Source organism: Thrips palmi, unplaced genomic scaffold, assembly GCF_012932325.1.
Source record: "Thrips palmi isolate BJ-2018 unplaced genomic scaffold, TpBJ-2018v1 HiC_scaffold_1, whole genome shotgun sequence".
Classification (NCBI taxonomy): Eukaryota; Metazoa; Arthropoda; class Insecta; order Thysanoptera; family Thripidae; genus Thrips; species Thrips palmi.
In genome coordinates, this window is record NW_023144620.1 from 1646349 (window position 1) to 1665880 (window position 19532).

General features: G+C 49.0%; 2 protein-coding genes across 14 annotated transcripts; one reads left to right on the forward strand and one right to left on the reverse strand.

The window, feature by feature from the left end:
* Nucleotides 1-496: 496 nt before the first annotated feature.
* Nucleotides 497-7628, reverse strand: LOC117641836 (zinc finger protein 84-like). Of its 13 annotated transcripts, none has more exons than XM_034379574.1 (5): nt 7598-7615; nt 6250-6396; nt 3564-3657; nt 2546-2630; nt 497-2460 (listed from the first exon to the last, which is right to left on the reverse strand). In XM_034379574.1, the coding sequence occupies exon 5, from the start codon at nt 2449-2451 to the stop codon at nt 1159-1161; it is 1293 nt and encodes a 430-aa protein (XP_034235465.1). In that variant the 5' UTR covers nt 2452-2460; nt 2546-2630; nt 3564-3657; nt 6250-6396; nt 7598-7615; the 3' UTR covers nt 497-1158. The 13 variants fall into 13 exon arrangements, with proteins under 13 accessions (XP_034235465.1, XP_034235448.1, XP_034235431.1 ...); XM_034379557.1 differs by lacking the exon at nt 7598-7615 and adding an exon at nt 7544-7560; XM_034379540.1 differs by lacking the exon at nt 7598-7615 and adding an exon at nt 6923-7069.
* Nucleotides 7629-14384: 6756 nt separating this feature from the next.
* On the forward strand, nt 14385-19184 carry LOC117643060 (CLIP domain-containing serine protease 14D-like; the record flags this gene model as incomplete). Its single annotated transcript, XM_034381713.1, has 7 exons — nt 14385-14430; nt 16635-16792; nt 17456-17705; nt 17839-17935; nt 18115-18317; nt 18404-18505; nt 18576-19184. Coding segments are annotated over 7 exons (1179 nt in total), but the record flags the coding sequence as incomplete, so codon positions are not given.
* Between the last annotated feature and the right edge of the window lie 348 nt (nt 19185-19532).

Below are 19532 nucleotides of genomic sequence, written 5' to 3' on the forward strand. Positions count from 1 at the left end.
GCTTGCGAATTTGTAATCGTCTTTGCAAGACAAAAACGTAAGATGGTTAACTATCTAAGGCTTCTATTCCATGTCCAAGGCTTCAATGGAAACATGACATTTTTTGAATAAGCGACTTAAATGGCTCCATTCCACCTAATTACGCTCACGCTGGATCTCTGACTAAGACGTCTGAGATGAAAAAGAACTTCAACCGAAACACTCACTGAGATTCCAAACGCTATGAGTATAGCACGTATGGTGCAATGCGCTGTGATATCGCACCATACGTGCAATGCCACAGCCATATTGCACCTTTGGTGCAATGCTTCCCGAAAAGGCCCTATGCTAATGCATGGGAAATGGGAGGCATTGCACCAATTGACGCTATACTCATAGCGTTTGTATTCTCAGTGCTCCTTTCGTTTCTCTTCACACTATGTGTCTCAGCCCACTAAATGCTTATGAATCAGTGCCTTTGGGGTTGCAGTAAGCCAATGAAATATCGAAACCACTGTTCACAATGGGTGTCAACATTTATTTTGCGGTAGAATATATACACAAATGTTTACAGAAACTCAGTTTTGTTTGTCAAGCGTCTCAAAATGCCACCCATAAGGTTCTTACAGTAAGGTGACAAAACAACTGAAAATAACAAATCAAACTCAAAACAATACAATTAGGCGTTCTAATTAAGAGGACAAGAGATAAAACTGGCGGAGAAATGCAATGAGTTTGCAAAAACTCAAAGAGCGGAGAAATTTACCTGTGCCGCTCTAGCTAGACCAGTGCAACACTCGCGAAACCACGACAAACTGCCCACTGTAAAGTAAGACCAAGTAACGTGCAAAGCGCGAGCATAAAAGTTTTCAACAAGTCTCAGTAGTTTTAGAATCTGTTTAAACAAGATTTTCCACAAAATGATTTCCATGCTGCTGTAAGAGAAATCACAATCAATTACCTCTCTTGACAAACGAATCACTGACTCGCTACTCCTGCTGTGAATGGAGGTGTGTCTTTAAATACTGCCTCCGCGATTCGACTTGACCGAGATCGACCACTGGACTTCCCCCCCGGTGTCAGAGCGCAGGTGCTTTTTAAGCTGTCTGGTTCGATTTAGCTTCTTGAAATAGCTTCTCGCCTCTGTGGGTACGAAGGTGACGTCTAAGGTGCCCTGCGTTACTTAACTTCTCGTTGCAGACCGACAGGCTTTTCTCCGGTGTGGGTACGGAAGTGACTTCTGAGGTGTGCTGCTTGACTAAACTTCTTATTGCAGACCGAACATTCGAATGGCTTCTCGCCGGTGTGGGTGCGGAGGTGCGATTTTAGGTTTCCACCTTGAAGAAACTTCTTGTTGCAGACCACACATTCGAAAGGCTTGTCCCCGGTGTGGGTGCGGAGGTGCCTTGTTAAGTGTGCAGCTTGACTAAACTTCTTGCTGCAGACCGAACAATCCAAAGGCTTTTCTCCGGTGTGGGTGCGGAGGTGAGATTTTAGCTCCCCAGTTTGCCTAAACTTCTTATTGCAGACCGAACATTCAAATGGCTTCTCGCCGGTGTGGGTGCGGAGGTGCGATTTTAGGTTTCCACCTTTAAGAAACTTCTTGTTGCAGACCACACATTCGAAAGGCTTGTCCCCGGTGTGGGTGCGGAGGTGCCTTGTTAAGTGTGCAGCTTGACTAAACTTCTTGCTGCAGACCGAACAATCGAAAGGCTTTTCTCCGGTGTGGGTGCGGAGGTGAGATTTTAGCGCCCCAGTTTGCCTAAACTTCTTATTGCAGACCGAACATTCAAATGGCTTCTCCCCGGTGTGGGTGCGGAGGTGCGTTGATAAGTGTGCAGCTTGTCTAAACTTCTTGCTGCAGACCGAACACTCGAAAGGCTTTTCTCCGGTGTGGGTACGGAGGTGACTTCTGAGGTTCCCAGTTTCTCTAAACTTCTTCTTGCAGACCAAACATTCGAAAGGCTTTTCTCCGATATGGGTACGGATGTGCGTTCTAAGGTGTTCAGTTTGGCTGAACTTCTTATTGCAGACCAAACATTCAAAAGGTTTCTCGCTGGTGTGGGTGCGGAGGTGACGTCTTAAGTGTCCATCATGACTGAACCTCTTGTCACAGACCGAACACCCGAAAGGCTTTTCTCCGGTGTGGGTACTGAGGTGACTTCTGAGGTTAGAAGTTTGACTAAACTTCTTATTGCACACCGAACATTCAAAAGGCTTCTCTCCGGTATGAGTTCGGATGTGGCTTCTGAGCTGTCCAGCATGACTAAACTTCTTTTCGCAAACCGAACATTCGAAAGGCTTGTCCCCGGTGTGGATGCGGAGGTGCGTTGATAAGTGTGCAGCTTGACTAAACTTCTTGCTGCAGACCGAACATTCGAAAGGCTTCTCTCCGGTGTGGCAGCGGAGATGCGCCGTCAGCACTGACCTATAACGGAACTCCTTGGCGCACACGGCGCATCGGTGGGCCATTTTCGGGACCTTAGACAAACAAGTGCATGTAGCGCATTCAAAACCCAAGTGCTATGAATTCTCTTTCCTCATGCAACACGCGGCAGAAACTTACCTCCGAAATTGTGGCCGGCGTGTGCAGTTCGCTCGAAGTCCTCACTGAGAGATCAAGCTGCTCGACTGGATAGCGCTTGGATGAGCTGCAACAGACCAGAGATTGATTAACCGGATTCTCAAATTACCATTGCATTAGCATAGGGCATTTTCGACACGCATCGCTCGTAAGGTGCAATATGGCTATGGCATTGCACGTATGGTGTGATATCTCAGTGCATTGCTGCACCATACGTACTACGTTCATGGCGTTTGGAATCTCAGTGTACAGAATGAGAAATTACTTGGCAGGCAAGGCTTTTTGATTGTTGTCGTCTAGAACTTCCCCATCGCACCGCCCGCGCTGCGGCTTTTCACAACACCCCACTCTCAGGCAATGCTTCTCGCTTTTAAGGGCGAAGTATTTTGGCGTGGGTGAGATATGGCAAACGGACCTTGGGGTGAATATTAGGGGGGGGGGAGAATTAACTGGGGGCAAATAGACTTTTGGTCGGTTCGGTTTCGGGTGAAAAACGTCTGGGTGAGTGGGCCGGACCCCCGCACAATTGATTACTATATATCTGTAGTTTTTTTCGTGCGCAGCTTCTGAATGGAATCGAGGATGCGCGTGAAATGCACGAATTCATGCGTATTAACTCAGATTTTCGTGTTTATTAACGCACAAATTCGTGAATTTAAAAACGCATGCTCAATTTTGCGGGAAGCTCATAAAACTACACAGCTATGTAATGTGCGCACTTGAGCGCACGATTGTGGAAACTAGGCCCTTGGTTTCAACACGCACTGAACAGATAGATTGGGATACATTTAGGCTAACTCAGCGCAAAATGTAACATTTGTGCTGATACTTCGATTAAAAATTCAGGGTCCGTAAAGATGTAATTGGCGTAAGCCAATTACATGAGTACTCTTTGAAAAAGGTCGGTTGAGCCTTTTTGGTAGTGAATTCCTCCTCGATGGGACTACGGACTACCGTATCCGTGCTGAACTGCGGATTTTTTTTTTTGCAGTGTGCGTACCTTGTAAGTCAAGTGGTTCTGTTGGTGAAGAGGCTGGGTCGATTGATGAATTTCGTCAGGTAACACGGGCACGGGCAGTCTTCTGACCGCTTCTCTGAAATAAATGAATACTGGTCAACTAAGTATAACCCTATGTTTCAAGCGTAATCCTCGCGTAATCCGTTAGACCTTGAAATGAAGCGTGCCGTCAACGGAGGTAACTTGGGACACTTTTTCACGTTTTTCGAACGCCAGAGGCAAGATTCTCAACCCAGACCATTGGATCCTAACTATGTTAAAGTTTGACCCTTTCCCCATGATTTCATGCTTGTCTGGTTCATTTGCCTCGATTACATCGTTTCCAAGCGGTCTCGAAAGAGTGTCCCAAGTTACCCCATGAGCGGGGGTAACTTGGGACAGTAGGTAATTAGCTACATTCCCATGCATCTATTGATGTTAATGGATGTAATAAATTTAAGTCACAACATGTAGACCAAGAATTCAGGCCTAGGAACTCTTTTAGGACCGATATTAGGCTATATCTAGGGCTCTACGTGGAACTCTCTTTTCTACTGGTATTTTCCAGGCATTTTCTGAAAATTTCAAAATATGGATTACCAGAAGACAAAACTGCTGAGCAAGGCATCTCTTTCCATCACCAGCGTAAAATCCGAAGTTAAAGTTATGCCAGGGACCGGTTCAGTCAACTCCTTGAAGGCTAGGACTGCTGGAAACATGAGGAAAAGACTGTCCCAAGTTACGTACCCCGTAAAGTTTCGATTTTTGAGAAAGTGAAGTCTGGACCTAAGACGGGAAAACTATAAGCAACGCCCTTTTGCAAACTTTATTATCTGTGTATGATCTAACAACCCAGAGAGACTAATCGGCCAAATCTGCATTTCACTCCTTGCACTAGGGTCAACTTGTCAATGTTCGACTGTCAAAAACCCTATTATTTAGTTTCCCGTTTCTCAAATACTAATTCTGATGTTATGCACCTTCTCTACCTTTCCACGCGTGCCCTGAGGCCTCTGAAACAAAACCCTGCCGCGGGTTTGACGCTAGGAACCCCCGTTGCTGAATGGCAGCACCAACAACACTCTACCAAAAATGTCCTGTAAATGCCGTTAATTTATTACCAGTTTTCACTGTAGGTCAATTCACAGCGTTTACTGTGATCTGCTCACGGGATTCACTGTGATCTTGTTCGCGGTGTTCACTGTGATCTGGTCCCCAGTAAACACTGTGAGTTTGACGCCGCTAAGCACCGAAGTACTGCAAATCAGGCTCCAATTCACGGCGTTTACTGTGGCCAGATCACAGTGAACACTGTAACCGAGATCACAGTGAACGCCGTGAACTAGTTCACAGCAAACGCCGTGAACTAGTTCACAGCAAACGCCGTGAATTGCATAACAGCAAACATTGGTAATAAATTAACGGCGTTGACAGGACATTTTTTGTAGAGTGAATCTGTACAGGGCAGACTGTCCCAAGTTACCCCCGTTGACGGTAACAAAGATCTGCCAAGATTCCTCCTATACAAAAAAGAGGGCATTTTCAGTGCATTTAACATTTCAAGCGTAACGTTTTCAAGGGTTGATGCTTGACTCAAGCAAAGAATTACTTTAAGCGCAACTTTATGTACAGAGTTACGCTTCCATTTTACAAGTGTTACCCCTACCCTCTGTTTTCAAGCGTGTTTGCGCCTGAACTTAAACGGAACAGACATCAGCCCAGGCCCAGACTCCCCGAATCCATAAATACATGGCGGAATTTCTGACTCAAGTTACACAAAAAAATTTGTACAGTACAAGAACATCTGCTGTGTAACGAAGCACAAAGTAAATGTCTTACGGTGAAAGGCTGCACCAACATAATATGGTAGAGAATTTCTCCATAATACCAACGAAATTCGTCAAAATCACTGTAAGGTACAGTGAATTCTTAATGGTATGTTACGAAGTCAGCTGCACCACCATAATATGGAACATTTTCACCATAATATGGAGAATCTTTACTGTACAACATTTAGAGTGCATTCTTTCGTGTAACAAGAAAACAAGGTGAATTTGTATCATAAAACAATCCTCTTGAACGTAGTTATGAAACACAAAACTTTTCTTTAAGCAAGAAATTGCGCCTCAGCATTTTCTGGCAGTGTTAGTCGCGTCTTCGTACTGAACTACGTACTCAATTATAAATTGATTTTCGAAGAAAAGTTTTGTAATACAAATCAGGCATCTTTCCGTTACTAGAGAATCGCTTTGTAATACAACTCCACCGCGTTTTCTGATGCGTATACGAGAGAATGTATTGTAATACAAGACACGCGAAGATTTTGAAAAATCCCTAGTACACACTTTAGAGTACTTTCTTCTCACTCCCTAACGCTGAAAGCTCACACTGCTTCCATAGATAGGCCCTCTCGCTTCTCCCCTCCTTTATCATATGAATCTTACATTCAGACCCACCTTCAACCTTCCTAGACTGCGCTGGATTACACTATTGTTGAAATACAGAATAGACAGAAGTCTGGAAGGCGCAACAGAACGGCAAAAAGCAGAGCCTGAAATTCCCAAGTCCAGGGCACATTTACCAGGAGCCGCCTGGAATTCCCAGGCGTTTCTTTTACCGTGAGCTGATTCAAAGGTAAAGTTCAGGAAGTTGTTCCCTATAGTTGACTCTGTGAGTACACCTCACTCACCCAACAAACACTGAAGTCGCTGATGTCGTCTCGTCAAAGTGCGGCCGTCCAGCAGCCCGCTTGCAGCGTGTTGAGCGCCAGCGTCTCCGCCAATACCGTTGTCCACTCCACAAGAGGTCTACAGCTTTCAGCAGCGGATGAGTGGTACTGCAAAGGGATGCATGCAGTAACTGTTCCGCCAAGATGATGTATACGTTCCGTGAAGTACCGTGTCAGTCCAACTCATCAAACGAGATATCCGTAACTACTGGACGGACAAAGTTTAAAAGAGCTTGCTCAACTGAGAACTTGCCCAAGGTAAAGTTTACTAATATACCTCTTCAGATGTCAGATGATCTTTAGTAATTAAAAAAAGCCAGGAACCAGTAGGTACGTTCCTAGCGGTTCCTGGCTTTTTAATAACCTTTATTCTTCACTCGACGACGACTGAAAGGGTCAACCGGGACACTGCAGCTCGACCTACACCGGAAGTTAGTTGATAAAATAGAATTAATCGCGAGACCAAGTGCACCTCGGTCAAGGCGAGGTAGACTCACGCGCTGTATCTGCTGACGGCGATACTAGCCGATTACGTTCGTGGTAGGAGGCGGCTTTCGCGTAGTTTTTGAGAGTCAAACTTAGTGAGGTGCGAACGCTTGAGAAAGCGAATGTAGCTGGTCCGGTTGACACTTACGGTTGATCAGGAAAGTTCTGAAAAATTGTGTCATCTGTAGTAAGCCGTCCTGGAAAAGTAGGCAAAGTACAGGAATTCTTAATTCTTAAGTGCTGTTATGTGCCGTAATGCCGTCCCTTTGAAGACCGGATTCTAAAAATTGTTTTCGGACGATCTCAGGGACTGCATCATCTTTGGTCCCTCGAAAACACAATGGTATACGGGAAGTCAGATCGCACCGCCCAATCAGAGGCCTCCTTCCTTCTTGCATTTTCGGCAGGCTCTATATCGTAGATGAAATGGGCCTGCTTGGCCGACGCGATCCGACTTTTGGTGCATTTATTTTTACGACGACTCTAAATGAATCCAGCGTAACGCTTTAGAGTGATATTGCAAGTTTTCAAAATTACTGCTGCAGGATGCACCCTTTCGCTGCGCCGAAAGAAAAACAAAAGTAACCAAAATGCCATAGCATGCTCTTCGAATGTGCCGAGCTTGGTGGCAGCTCCAAAAGGGTAGAAAAGCAGAAGTGTCTCAAGTTACCCTTCGTCTCAAGTTAACCCGGTTTACGATACGTCATCAACTGATTTGATGACATCTTTATCACGAAAATTAGCCTTGAAATTGTCATCAAAAGACTACCAAAATTTTCAAAGTGTATAGGGCAGTGTGCTGGCAGTCTAAGATGTTGCCTACCCTTCCGGCGGAGCGGCCGACCGCGACGTCCCGCCCGGGTTCTCTCCGCCTCAAGGAGGCCGATGGGCTGCCTACCATACAGGCGTGTCGAAGGGGTTGCCTGCCGTCGCGGGGCTGGCAGGGCAGCGAGAGGTAGCTTGTAATCCAGCCAGCAGCTGTCAAATGGGCTGCCCATCTTCAGCCGTGAGGAGTATCGAAACAAATGTCTTTTCAAGCCCGTACACATTCACGAATGGAATGGTCTTTCTCGCAACATTCAGGCCCAATTGCCCACAACACCACGATTCTTAGTAAACGTGACGAAAATCTTGCTGTCGGTCTTGTATATATACCCATGAGAGAAGACCGTATCGTGTTTTTTGGCCGCCTTGGCACATGGCACGGGCACAGATTACAGAAAGGGGGGGAGGGGGGCGTCATTCGGCAAAAAGACGCCCGTTACTCCTGCAAGTAGGCAACTCTCGCAACATTGCCCTTCCTTGAATAAGTCTCTGGATCCGCGCCTGACTCGGCAATAACTTTACCAAATCTGTCTCGCACCTGATTCGCCAATGTCCATCGGGGGCAGTTCTAGACCCACCTCATCTACTTGTCCTCTTGTCTTTTTGTTCAGGAAAGGGGTTAAAAGGATCACTTTTGATTTTGTAGAAATGTTTATTTTATTTGTATTTTTACACAATTTTTACAGAGCATGGCATGTCAATTGCTCTGAATCATTTGGAAACCATCAGCATTCAATAAATATTGTTGGGCGGTTCACACAAATGATGTCGAGTTTCATTTTATGACGGAAGGACATTTATTTTTTTAGTTTTTGATTTAGTTCACCAGCTTGACACAAATCTTAATCGATTTCAATCCACTCAGGGCCAAATTTGCAGAAAACAATTTTTTTCTCAAGGTAAAAAAATAAACATCCTCGACAGCCACAAAAGCAGCAAAACATTATGGCAAGTAACACCCCCTCAACCTGGGAGCGAACAGTTCTCACATCTGCGTATTTGTACCTTCAGCTTACAGTGTAGTTGGACGGAGTTCTGTTTGCAAGCGTCACAAACTATTTTTTTTAAACGTGAAAGCTTTGTTGATCTTGTTGATCAGATAAAGTACTTAAGGTAACGTAAGGCAGTGGTATTCGTTAAAAGTAAACAGAAAACTACCACGATATAGTATGTCTATCTTTTTTGGAAGTATCAATTCATCTGTCATTTTTACACGTTATTAAGTACACTAGAATGTAGTAAACAAAAGCTCTCTACAGTAAGTAATCAGTCCGTTTCAGAACTTCACAGGTCATTATTTCACAGGTCACAATGGTAAACAAAATAAAAGTTGGTAACTTCAAGGTAGTTGAAGAGTACACTCTAAATGACATACGGTGAAAGGTTGCACCAACATATTAAGGTGAAGATTTTCTCCAAGGCAAAAAATTTCGACAAACAAATTCTGAGGAACAATGAATTGCCAATGGTGACTTGCTAAGTCAGGTGCACCCCTATTACATAGAGAATTTTCACCATAATATGGGCAATCTCCACTGTAAGACTTTCAGAGTGTAAACGTCGGCGGCGTGGGAGGCTCTCGGTGATCGGCCCGTTGAAAGTTGGATGTCGTCGATGTCGGTGGACACACCACCGAGAGAAGGGCTGTCCCGAGGCACTGCAGGACCCCGCGCGGCAAAGTCAGCGGTCGGCGTCTGGAGCGCCGCACTCAGTAGTCGTAGTCCGGGTACCCGGAGTAGTACATTTTCCTGCGGTAGTAGGCAAGCGGCACGACCTGGAAAATAGAGAGAGAGGCATGTAGGGATAATTGTACCAATCGGCCCGCACCACAGTGGGCCAGAAGACCGGCGCGGAGGCGGCGAAAATTCTGGCCGCGTTTTCAGGCTCCAGAGCCGCTTAACAGGACTCGAAGCTAACTTGTGACCCCCACTAACTTCAATAACCATGTCAGCACAAGAACACCTCGAACTTTATTCGAATTTTTTAGCATTTTTAAAAGTTATTAAGATTTTGACATCTTTTTACTTTAGTATCACGAAACAAAAACATTCCTCAACTTGACGTATCCATGAATTCTATGACGATAGGTATTTTCTTTGGCTACATTCTGGGCCAAAAATTTGAAAGCGACACGAAAATGCGAGTCGGGCTGCCTACTCCCATCGCTTCTTTTCTTGTTATTCGAGTGGGAGCGCGAGTAGGGGTGAGGGACATGTGCTTTGCTTTGACTGCAACCACTCCAGCTGCCTCGAATCGGGATCCTGATCCGGCAAGACCCTGAGGCCCTCCTTTGGAGTGTGACCACTCGTCCCAGCCATGTTCCAGCGCAGACTGACTCCGAGAGTCGTTTTCGTCGCTCTCGCACTCGTGGGGCCTCCAGTGCGTCCAGTATAGGTGCGAGAGAGGCGGAGCGACGAAAACGGCTCACGGAATCAGTCTGCTGCTCCGGCACTTCCTCCTGCGCGCCAAGTGGATAATGACCCATGCCGTGTTCAGGCCCGCCCCAAGGCTGCGAGACGGTTCAAAACGCGGCCTCACAATCACACGATAAATTCGGGGCAGGAGTCTCTTATCCGTTTCTTCACTGCATCGCTGATCTAGGATCTCGTTTTTCCTCTCGCTCTTTCGTTGTCCATCTCAGCAGCCCGATACACGGGCAAGATACCACCAGCCGCCATCTGAGGGACCGTCGCTAAATCTAGCCTCGCGGGTGAGGACGAAAAAAAAAGAGCTTCGACTGAAGGCTGCCAGTCACTTCTTTACTGCGACACTGGGGTTCTAAGTTATCGGCATCCCGAGCGCGTACACTGCACAGACACACGCACGAAAAAAAATAAAATTGTTGAGGTTATCAACTTTGTTTGAATTCGATCAAGGCTGAATTCGATATGTGCGACCGAAAATCCAACATTCTGAACCAAAAGCTGGTACTTTCGAACGTACAACGACAACAAACTCCAGGTTAGGTTAGTTGCGTTAGTTGTCTTCTTTCAAATGTTCGTTCTTGGCTACCAGCTGTGGGTACCGGTCTTTCGATCGCATCTACACAGAAGAAACATCGTAGTGCGAAGGAAATAAAGGCATTGTAAATTTTACGAAGAATTGCTTCGTATTACGAAGCAAAATCCTTCTTAGTATGTACATTAACACGAAGCAATTGTACAATGCCTTCATTTTCTTCGTAGACTTTCTTGAGTGTAGGCTTATGCCTATCCATCCAACAAAGTAGATCACAACAACGAAGTATTTTTTTTTTTTTCGTGCGAGTGACACAGTTCTTGGGATCAGCCAATGTCAAGAGTGCCGGCCGGTGCACTGTGTCGTCTGCTGGCCTTGGGGACGGCGTGCCGCGGCGGGACGGCAGTCGCCTCCACTTTGTATTCCTGCCCACGCACGCCGGGTCGCTTCTCCGTCTTTCGAGCACGACACCCCATTATCCCCACACTGTGGGAAAAATCACAGTAAATCCTGTAGTGATTAGTACAGCTGTCACTGTAGTTCAGAGTACAGGATTTACTGTACTTTTTTTACAGGATCTACTGTACTTTGTACGGGATTTACTGTTACCACAGGAGTGGAGTACGGAATATCCTGTACCAGGTACAGTAAATGCTGTAACCAGGCACAGTACTGTGTCCTGAACTACAGTAAATCCCGGCAAAAAAATTAACGGGATTTACTGTGGTTTTTTCGCACAGTGCAGCAGCTTCCTCCTGTCTGCACGATACGGCCAAGGGTAGCGCTCCACAACGTGGAGTCCACATCGCCTCGTGTCACAGGGGCTTGTTAATTTAATTTTTCGTCGTCGATTTGACCGTCACTGTGGCCACGGCGGAGGCGGAGTCCCCTTTCCACTAAAGTGAAATCGAAACTAACTTGGAATTCCACGCATGCCATACCTGGTCCGAGTGCTTGACTCTGGTGGCACCACGGTCATACTTGGGCAGCACATCGCCGATAATCTGAAACGAGAGGAAACAGAGAAGTGTTCATGAGATGTGTTCACGCTAAAAACCTTGCGAAGTTTTTTGAGCATACATGATACAAACTAATTTAATTTACTTCGTTATACGCGGAAATAGTTCGTTAATTACAAAGTATTTTCTTTGTAAGCTTATGTATGCTCAAAATACTTTGTTATAAGAAGCTCCTTTTCTTTGTAAGGCCTAAAATAGTTTGTAATGTTTTCTCAGTGTTCATTTTATGGGTTTATCAGCCGCACCCAGGAACGAAGATTTGATTTTATTCTCTTCTTTTCTTGTCGTTTTGTAAAACAAACATTTTGATGAGAATTTTTCTTCATACGAGAAAAAAAAAAGTTAGGATGAAAACATAGCATTTCTTCAAAACAGTAACTTTAAAAAGGGATTTTGTTTTAAGTCTAAGAAGTCGTGTTCTTTTTGGGAGGAGTGGGGGAGAGGGTTCCAGCCTCCCTTGTGGGGAGGCCCGGTGAAGCACGAGCACGCGCTGATGCTGCTGAGGCTGGGCTCAAGGCGCGCTGCATCAAGGTGCACCACAGTGCAACGCTACACGAGGAAGCGAGATGACGCGTGCTGATTGGTCACCGCGGCCCACAGTGGGCCGCCCACTCAGTACCCGCTAAGTAATCGGCAGGACCGGCGGACGGCCGCGCCTCCGCCGCAGCATTGCCAGCATTGCCTCAGCATGTGGAATTCGGAGGCGGCAGATCAGATCAAGCAACGCGGCAACGCTCCGGTGTCAGGAACCGCAGCGACAAGAAAAAACAACAGCAAATGTCCAAGCGGTTTTTCGCCCCGCCGACGCGACACTCTCCTCGCTGTTCCGGCAAGGACGAAGGGCTTTTCGCTAGACGAAGCGCCTCGGGCGAGCAGCGAGGGGACGACCCGAGCGGCACTCTGCCTATGGCTCAATAGCGACATTTATCTCGCGTCGCCAGTCTGTCTGTCCGACGTTCTGCCTTCCCGTCTGAATGTGTGAGTGACTGACCGACTGAAATATAGTTCATTCTCAGTGAGGACGTGGACGCTGTGACTGTCGGTGAGGGTCGGACGGAGTCATAATCACAGCTGAAATAAAATTGAGGTTGAGGGTGCTGGATTGACCAAATTTAGGAGAGGAACGATTTGTGACCCAAATATAGATGCTAATACAACTTGGTAGGTTGATGCAAATTTCCGTAACCTAAATTTGGGTGTCAAAATAATTTCGACCCTAAATATGTGGTCCTAGCCGTGACTCGTTCCTAGTGCGCACTGAGAATGAGAGAGTTCTGATCAATACCATGTATTGGGCGAGGAATTTGGGGGAGGATTGTTTTATCTACCGGATTTGAACTAGGAAGGTTTCCTTACCCAAATTTGAATAAAGGGTGCAGCTATTTTACTTTCATCCAAATTTGAGCAGCAAAATAATTCTTATCCAAATTTGGGTGATAAAGAATACCTCACCCAGAATATCAGCCTTGGTTACGACTCTTTATTTCCTAGGATGAGTGTCTGTCCAACCGTCTGTCTGTCTGTTCGTCTGCCGCGCCGCGGCCGCGAAGCGAAGGGCGTGGACATCATCAACGCGAGGCAGGCGCCGCACCGCCACGCGACCCACATCGCGCTGATTTCCACATTAACGCGGCAGAATGTGAGGTACGTATTTCTTTTGTTAAATTGAGTACCTCCTAATAACAAACACGTAGTTTGATCACCGGTTTCAATACTCACGTACTTTGAGCATCGAGGTCAACAAACACGTAGTTTTGCTAGAAGATGCAACAAGCACGTAGTTTTCTGCTGCGGGCTAACAAACACGTAGTTTGTTCGAGTGTTTTATTTTAGACTGAAAATGGACATTGGGCATCCATTGAGGGTGTACAAACTAAATTATTTGTGCTTTGAGTCACTTTCAACCTAAAAGTGGAGAGTATGGTCGGTAGGGGCACTCTGAAAGTACTTTGAGAAGCTGTTCGCCACATTGTATTTTGACTGTATTTTTACTGAAAACTGCCTCAGAACACGTTTCCAAGCTTAAATTCGGTCACAATGACTGTTTTTTACCACCTAATAGTGATCAAACGACTTACACAGCAATAATACTGTAGAAAATGGAACTGCGTGATTGTTGAACCGAACTACGTGAGTGTTTACTCGCGACTCCCGAACGGCCGCGAAACTACGTGTTTGTTGGTCTCGGTGCACAAACTATGTGAGTGTTGAAACCGGTAATCAAACTACGTGTTTGTTATTAGGAGGTTGAGTTGCGCTTTTTTGTCTGGATGGTTCTGGTTCTGGTTGGGGGGTTGCACGACCTCTTTGATCAATAACAACTGCAAGTTTTAAGGTTTCTGCCAATTTTATCAAAACAAATAGAGTATTGGCCTGCCAACAACAGTGTTAGCTCTTCATTCCTAACTATAGACTCACTGTTCTCACTTTCGAATCGCGAGGTTCGAGTAACGGCAGGAGCCTGGTTCGCGGAAAGGCGGGGAACGGGGCCGGGATGCCCCACGACTAGGGACCCTCTCTGTCAGAGATGCGCACGCTGGCCGCGAATCCGGCCTTCTGGTTGGGCCAGAGTAAACTGGGGAAAAACCGCCCGGTGCGAGGCCAGAATTGAGGTGGAGGGGGGCCTGGCCCGTCTGCCCCACAGATCGCAGTGCAGGCACCGCGAGGCACAGACACACATTGCCAGGCCGCTCGCCGTCGGTGTCGCATCCTCCACCCGCCCGATCAGACCGAACGCCGCGCAGCCGCGCTCCTGTCATGGCCGTGCCGCCCTCCCCGCGGGGCGCCCTCGCCGTCCTCGCCGTCCACGCCGCCTTCGTGCTAGTGCTGGCCCAGCCCGCCGCGGCGCAGTCAGGTGAGCGTTGGTCCGCCGTCGCTACTCCGCGCGCGAGACGCCAGTTCACACCCCTGCGCAGTCAGATGAGCGTTGGTCCGCCGTCGCTACTCCACGCCAGCGGGTGGAAACTACTTTTCCGAAACGGGCGTGCAGACGTTTTGTTATCCGTTAACATCGGCCGAACCAAGCAAGCTAGGTCAAATCTGCTTACATTTTCGGAATCAGCACAAAATTTGACAGGGAATAGGATACTTTCTAGATGGCGAAACCTAAATTATCATGGTTATTTTGAAGCCTAAAAACAGAAATGTTTCAAAAAGACCAAAAATCCTATGTCTCGTCGAGTAACATTTCCATCTTGAAAACGTTAATGTGAACGAACGGGGTGTCGTATCACAAATCTGAGACCAGATTTGGAATCCTCAAAAACTTTGCCAATGTATAGGCTATATAGATGGAGTAGGTAGCTACTCCTTCTTACGGCAACGATCCCCGAAAATGGTCGGTACTTGAGCCACGCAAATGTTTGTTGTAAACACGTAATCGACTGAAATTCGGCGACAGTTATCAGGATGAAATCTGAAAATTCAAAAGAACGCATATAGCCTATACCATGGTAAAAGTCTTGAGGATTCCAAATCTGTTTTCGGATTTGTGATACCACGCTCCGTTCGCCCACATTAACGTTTCCAAATCAGTCATTTTGAGCAAACCGCGACAGTGCGAGACATGGGATCAGGGCCATATTTCGCAACACATTTGCTTTTAGGCTTCAAAATAACTATGATCATTTTGCTTTCGCCATCTATAAAGTACCATATTCCCTGTCAAATTTTGTGATGATTCCGAAAATGTAAGCAGATTTTACCTAGCTTGCTTGGTTCGGCCGATGTTAACGGATAACAAAACGTCTGCACGCCCGTTTCGGAAAAGTAGTTTCCACCCGCTGTCCGCGCGCGAGACGCCAGTTCACACCCCTGCGCAGTCAGATGAGCGTTGGTCCGCCGTCGCTACTCCGCGCGCGAGACGCCACTTCACACCCCTGCGCGCGGGGTACGGACGGACGGCGTCCTTCCCTCTTCCCACGGATCGGACTTTCCGGGGGACATTAATGGGCCGCGCCGATACTCCGCGCGCGAGAGCCCCTGGATGGTAATCGCGCGGAGAAGGAGAGAGAGAGAGAGAGAGAGAGAGAGAGAGAGAGAGAGAGAGAGAGAGAGGAGGGAGGGAGAGGCAGCTCGTTTTAGCTAGCTCCGTGATTTGGCCTTGGCGATGACGCGACCGGCTAATAAGGCATTCGCGGGGATTCCCCATCTGCGGCCGCAGGCCGTCACAGGCCCTTGCTATGCAAAATGGAAAAGCGGGCACCAGGGCCCTCGACGCCGCACGTTACTTTGGGGAAAATAATGGGTTTGAAAAGGTTTATGGCGTTGAATAGATGAATTTGAATTCAGAAAAAAAAAATAGGTTTTCGAAAAAAAAAGTGCTAGCTATGATTGTATTTCTGTGGTTTGTATGTGATTTCTCTTTTTGAATTTGTTATTTCTGTACTTTTCTGTATTTGTAATATTGGCTCCACACCACTCATCAATCCGTATTTTCGTTAATGTAATTCAAAAATTTACCATCTAATCAGTTTTCAAAATGTTAAGTGGTAGGGTCGGGGCGACAGCATTTCCGTGCGCCGCGGATGTTGCGGGAGACAAGACGATTTGGGGGAAGCGGCGTCGCGCGGCGCGCGGCATAACTGCTGACCCTAATAGAAAACCCTACCGCTATACTGATCAGCCGCGGACCGCGGAAGCCGAACAGGGCGACAGCCGAGCCGAGTGACGGGCGGCCGGGCAGTCGCCTGGAGGAACGCTTAGAGTAAGGGTGTGTGTGTGTGGAGCCAGCAGGAACAGTGTTTTGGAATATAGTCTTACGTCTTGAACCACAATCTGACTCGATTTATCGAATCCCGGAAAATACACAACCGAAACAGGACCGCACCGACTCTGCGGCTCTGTCGGGCATTATTTCGCCCAGTAGGCAACCCAACCTACATGCGCATGAGGCGGGAAACCTAACCGTGTGTTCTGAGAAGACGGACCCGAAGGACCTCTTCCTGTCGATGATTGTCGAATCGATGGTTCTTGGACCACAAAATCGGGGGACAAAGGGCGGTGGACATCGATTTGTGAGGTGCCAAGATTGTGACCAAGTCGACGTCCTGTGCGCAGGCAGCTCCTGCTTCACCCCGGACGACAGGCCCGGCTCCTGCATCCCCGTGGTGCGCTGCCCGCCGCTCGTGGCGCTGCTCCGGAAGAAGCCCGTGCCCCCCGAGAGCGTGCAGTTCCTGCGCAACAGCCAGTGCGGCTTCGAGGCCGCCGCCCCTTTGGTGAGTAGCGACGCCGTGCAGGGTGGGCCAGAAAACCGGTGGAGGCGGTCAAAACGGTCAAAACTCCGGACGCGTTTTGAGCTCCACACTCGCTAAACGGGAATCGAACGTGTGACCCCACCAATGCATTGCTCTCCGTAGGAGGAATCCATTGCGACACCCCCCAGCAAAAGTCTGCTATCTGTGCGAGGCTAAAACATAAGCCGCTATCTGCGTGCGAACGATTCTAAAGCCGCCATCTGCGCCGGACCAAAATAAAAGCCGCTATCTGCTTTCCCCACCTCGCGACTTTGACTCTATATAGTTTAAGAACTAATACAGACATCGCTATCAAACTTTTACCTGTTTGTTACTAAAGTTTGTCAGAGTAACTTTGCCACGGCCCAGAAACATTGTCCGAATGGTTAATTAGTAATTTGCTATGTTTATGTCAACCCTAACCTAAACGGAAAGTTGGTTAGCGGCTTTTATTTTGGTCCGGCGCAGATGGCGGCTTTAGAATTAGACCGCACGCAGATAGCGGCTTATGTTTTAGCCTCGCACAGATAGCAGACTTTTGCTGGGGGGTGTCGAGTCGCCGTGGCCGTGGCGGACGTCGAAGACCCACTGCAAGTCGGATGCCTTGTCTCTGTTTTTCAACCCGTCCTCCCTCCGGCCGCGCAGGTGTGCTGCCAGAACACGGACGACCGCGCGCCGAGCCCCGCCGTGAGGCCGGCGACGAGCGACCGGCCGGACCCCGTGACGCCCTTGCCCAAATCGCCCAGCGGCCCCAGCCCGCACGACGGCCACCCCAACGCCGGCCTGCTGCCCACGGACGTGTGCGGCATCGACCTCCACCAGCACATTATCTTCGGCGGCAACAAGACCGAGCTCGGCGAGTTCCCCTGGATGGCGCTGCTGGAGTACCGCAGCCGTGAGTACCGCGGCCTCGTGTCTCGCACCCTTGCCGAACGCCCTGCGAGAGCAACGGAGACAGAGAGGCGAGGAGACTGTTCGGAGTGCAAGCCGGAAACCCCCGCGCTAACCCCTTGTGTTGGCCGTTGCAGCCCGCGGCCAGCTCGGCTTCTACTGCGGCGGCGTGCTCATCGCCAAGCGCTACGTGCTCACGGCGGCCCACTGCGTCCAGGAGGACGCCATCCGACTGTGAGTCCAGCGCCGCGACCGGCCAGGGAAGTGCGCCTTCGACGCTGTTTCTGTCGCACTCGTGGGGCGTCACGTAGGGACGCGAGAGAGACGGCGACGAGAGGCTCTTCGTTCGGCCACCCCATCTGATGCTGGTGCGTGGCGTTCCCGTTTTACTTGACGCCTTCCTTCGCCTGCAGCGTGAGCGTGCGCCTGGGCGAGCACGACACCAAGACCAGCCCGGACTGCAGGCCGGACTTCTTCGGCGGCCAGATCTGCGCCGCCCCCGCCGTGGACGTGCCCGTCGAGCGCGCCATCCCGCACCCTGAGTACGCCAAGAATGACCCTAACCACTACCACGACATCGCCCTGCTCAGGCTCTCGAGGGACGTGCAGTTCACTGGTAAGGAATTCTCTGCGGCCCGGATCGCCCCGACGACACGTCGTCCCGTGTTTGCGTGCCTAATCTCTCCCTCTTCCCGTTTCCAGACTGGATCGCGCCAATCTGCCTGCCGGCGAGCAGCGAAGTCGCCGCCAAGTCCTACGTGGGCAAGAGGCGGTGGGTGGCGGGCTGGGGCAAGACGGAGACGCGTAAGTATCCGCGTGTGCCTCTGCGGGTAGGGTGCATGCCGGCCGACGACTAACGCCCCTCTGCCTGCAGGTTCCGAGAGCGACGTGAAGCTCAAGCTGGCCGTGCCCGTGGTGTCCAACGCGGACTGCCAGCCCGTGTACCAGAAGGCGGCGGTGCGCCTCAGCAGCGGCGGCCAGCTGTGCGCCGGCGGCGCGCAGGGCCGGGACTCCTGCAACGGCGACAGCGGCGGGCCCCTCATGGGCCCCGACCTGCACGAGAGCGGCGACATCCGCTGGTTCAGCACGGGGGTCGTGGCCTTCGGGCCCCGCAACTGCGGCACGCGCGGCTGGCCCGGCGTGTACACCAGGGTGGCGCACTACATGCCCTGGATCCTCGACACCATCAGGGACTAGGCCAGTGGGCCACACACCCTGGTCTGGCATATCGACCCCGGGGGCGGCGTCCCCGAGGACGAGGATGGGCCCTTGCCCGTGGTGACGCGGGTCTTGGCCTCCAGGAAGGCGACGAGTCGTTGCTGCCATGCCCACGAGCACTTCACCGCGGGGACACCTAGGACTCTTCACTGAAAATCTATCGGCGTGACTTCGTGCCGCTGCAGGGGCGCGCGAATAAAGTGTCACCCCCAAAAACGGCATGACAGAAAAGTCATGTCATATATCGGCGTGACTCAAAAATTCACTCCAATTTTTATTGCGAATTTCTTGTCATGCCGCTTTTTGGCGTGACTTTTCTCATAAAACCCCTTGTCATTCACGCCAAATGACAGCGTGACACACATGTCATGCCGTTTATCGTCGTGAATTTCGTGTCACGCCAATTTTTGGCGTAACTTTTTGTCACGGCATTATTTGGCCATGTGTCCGACCATTACGTTTTCAGTGTTCTTTTCTTTTTAGGGCACAGGACTGAAAAAATAATAAGTGCCCCTGCCAACAGCTGGGTATTATCCGTCAACTTTTCTGTGATTCATTATAACTTTATATATTCTGTGTGCCCATTTTTTTTAATATCACAATTGATTGCCAG

What these genes read in the sequence shown, in the direction of transcription:
- LOC117641836 (XM_034379615.1), bottom strand. Translation starts at nt 2,451, where the DNA reads ATGGCCCACCGATGCGCCGTGTGCGCCAAGGAGTTCCGTTATAGGTCA.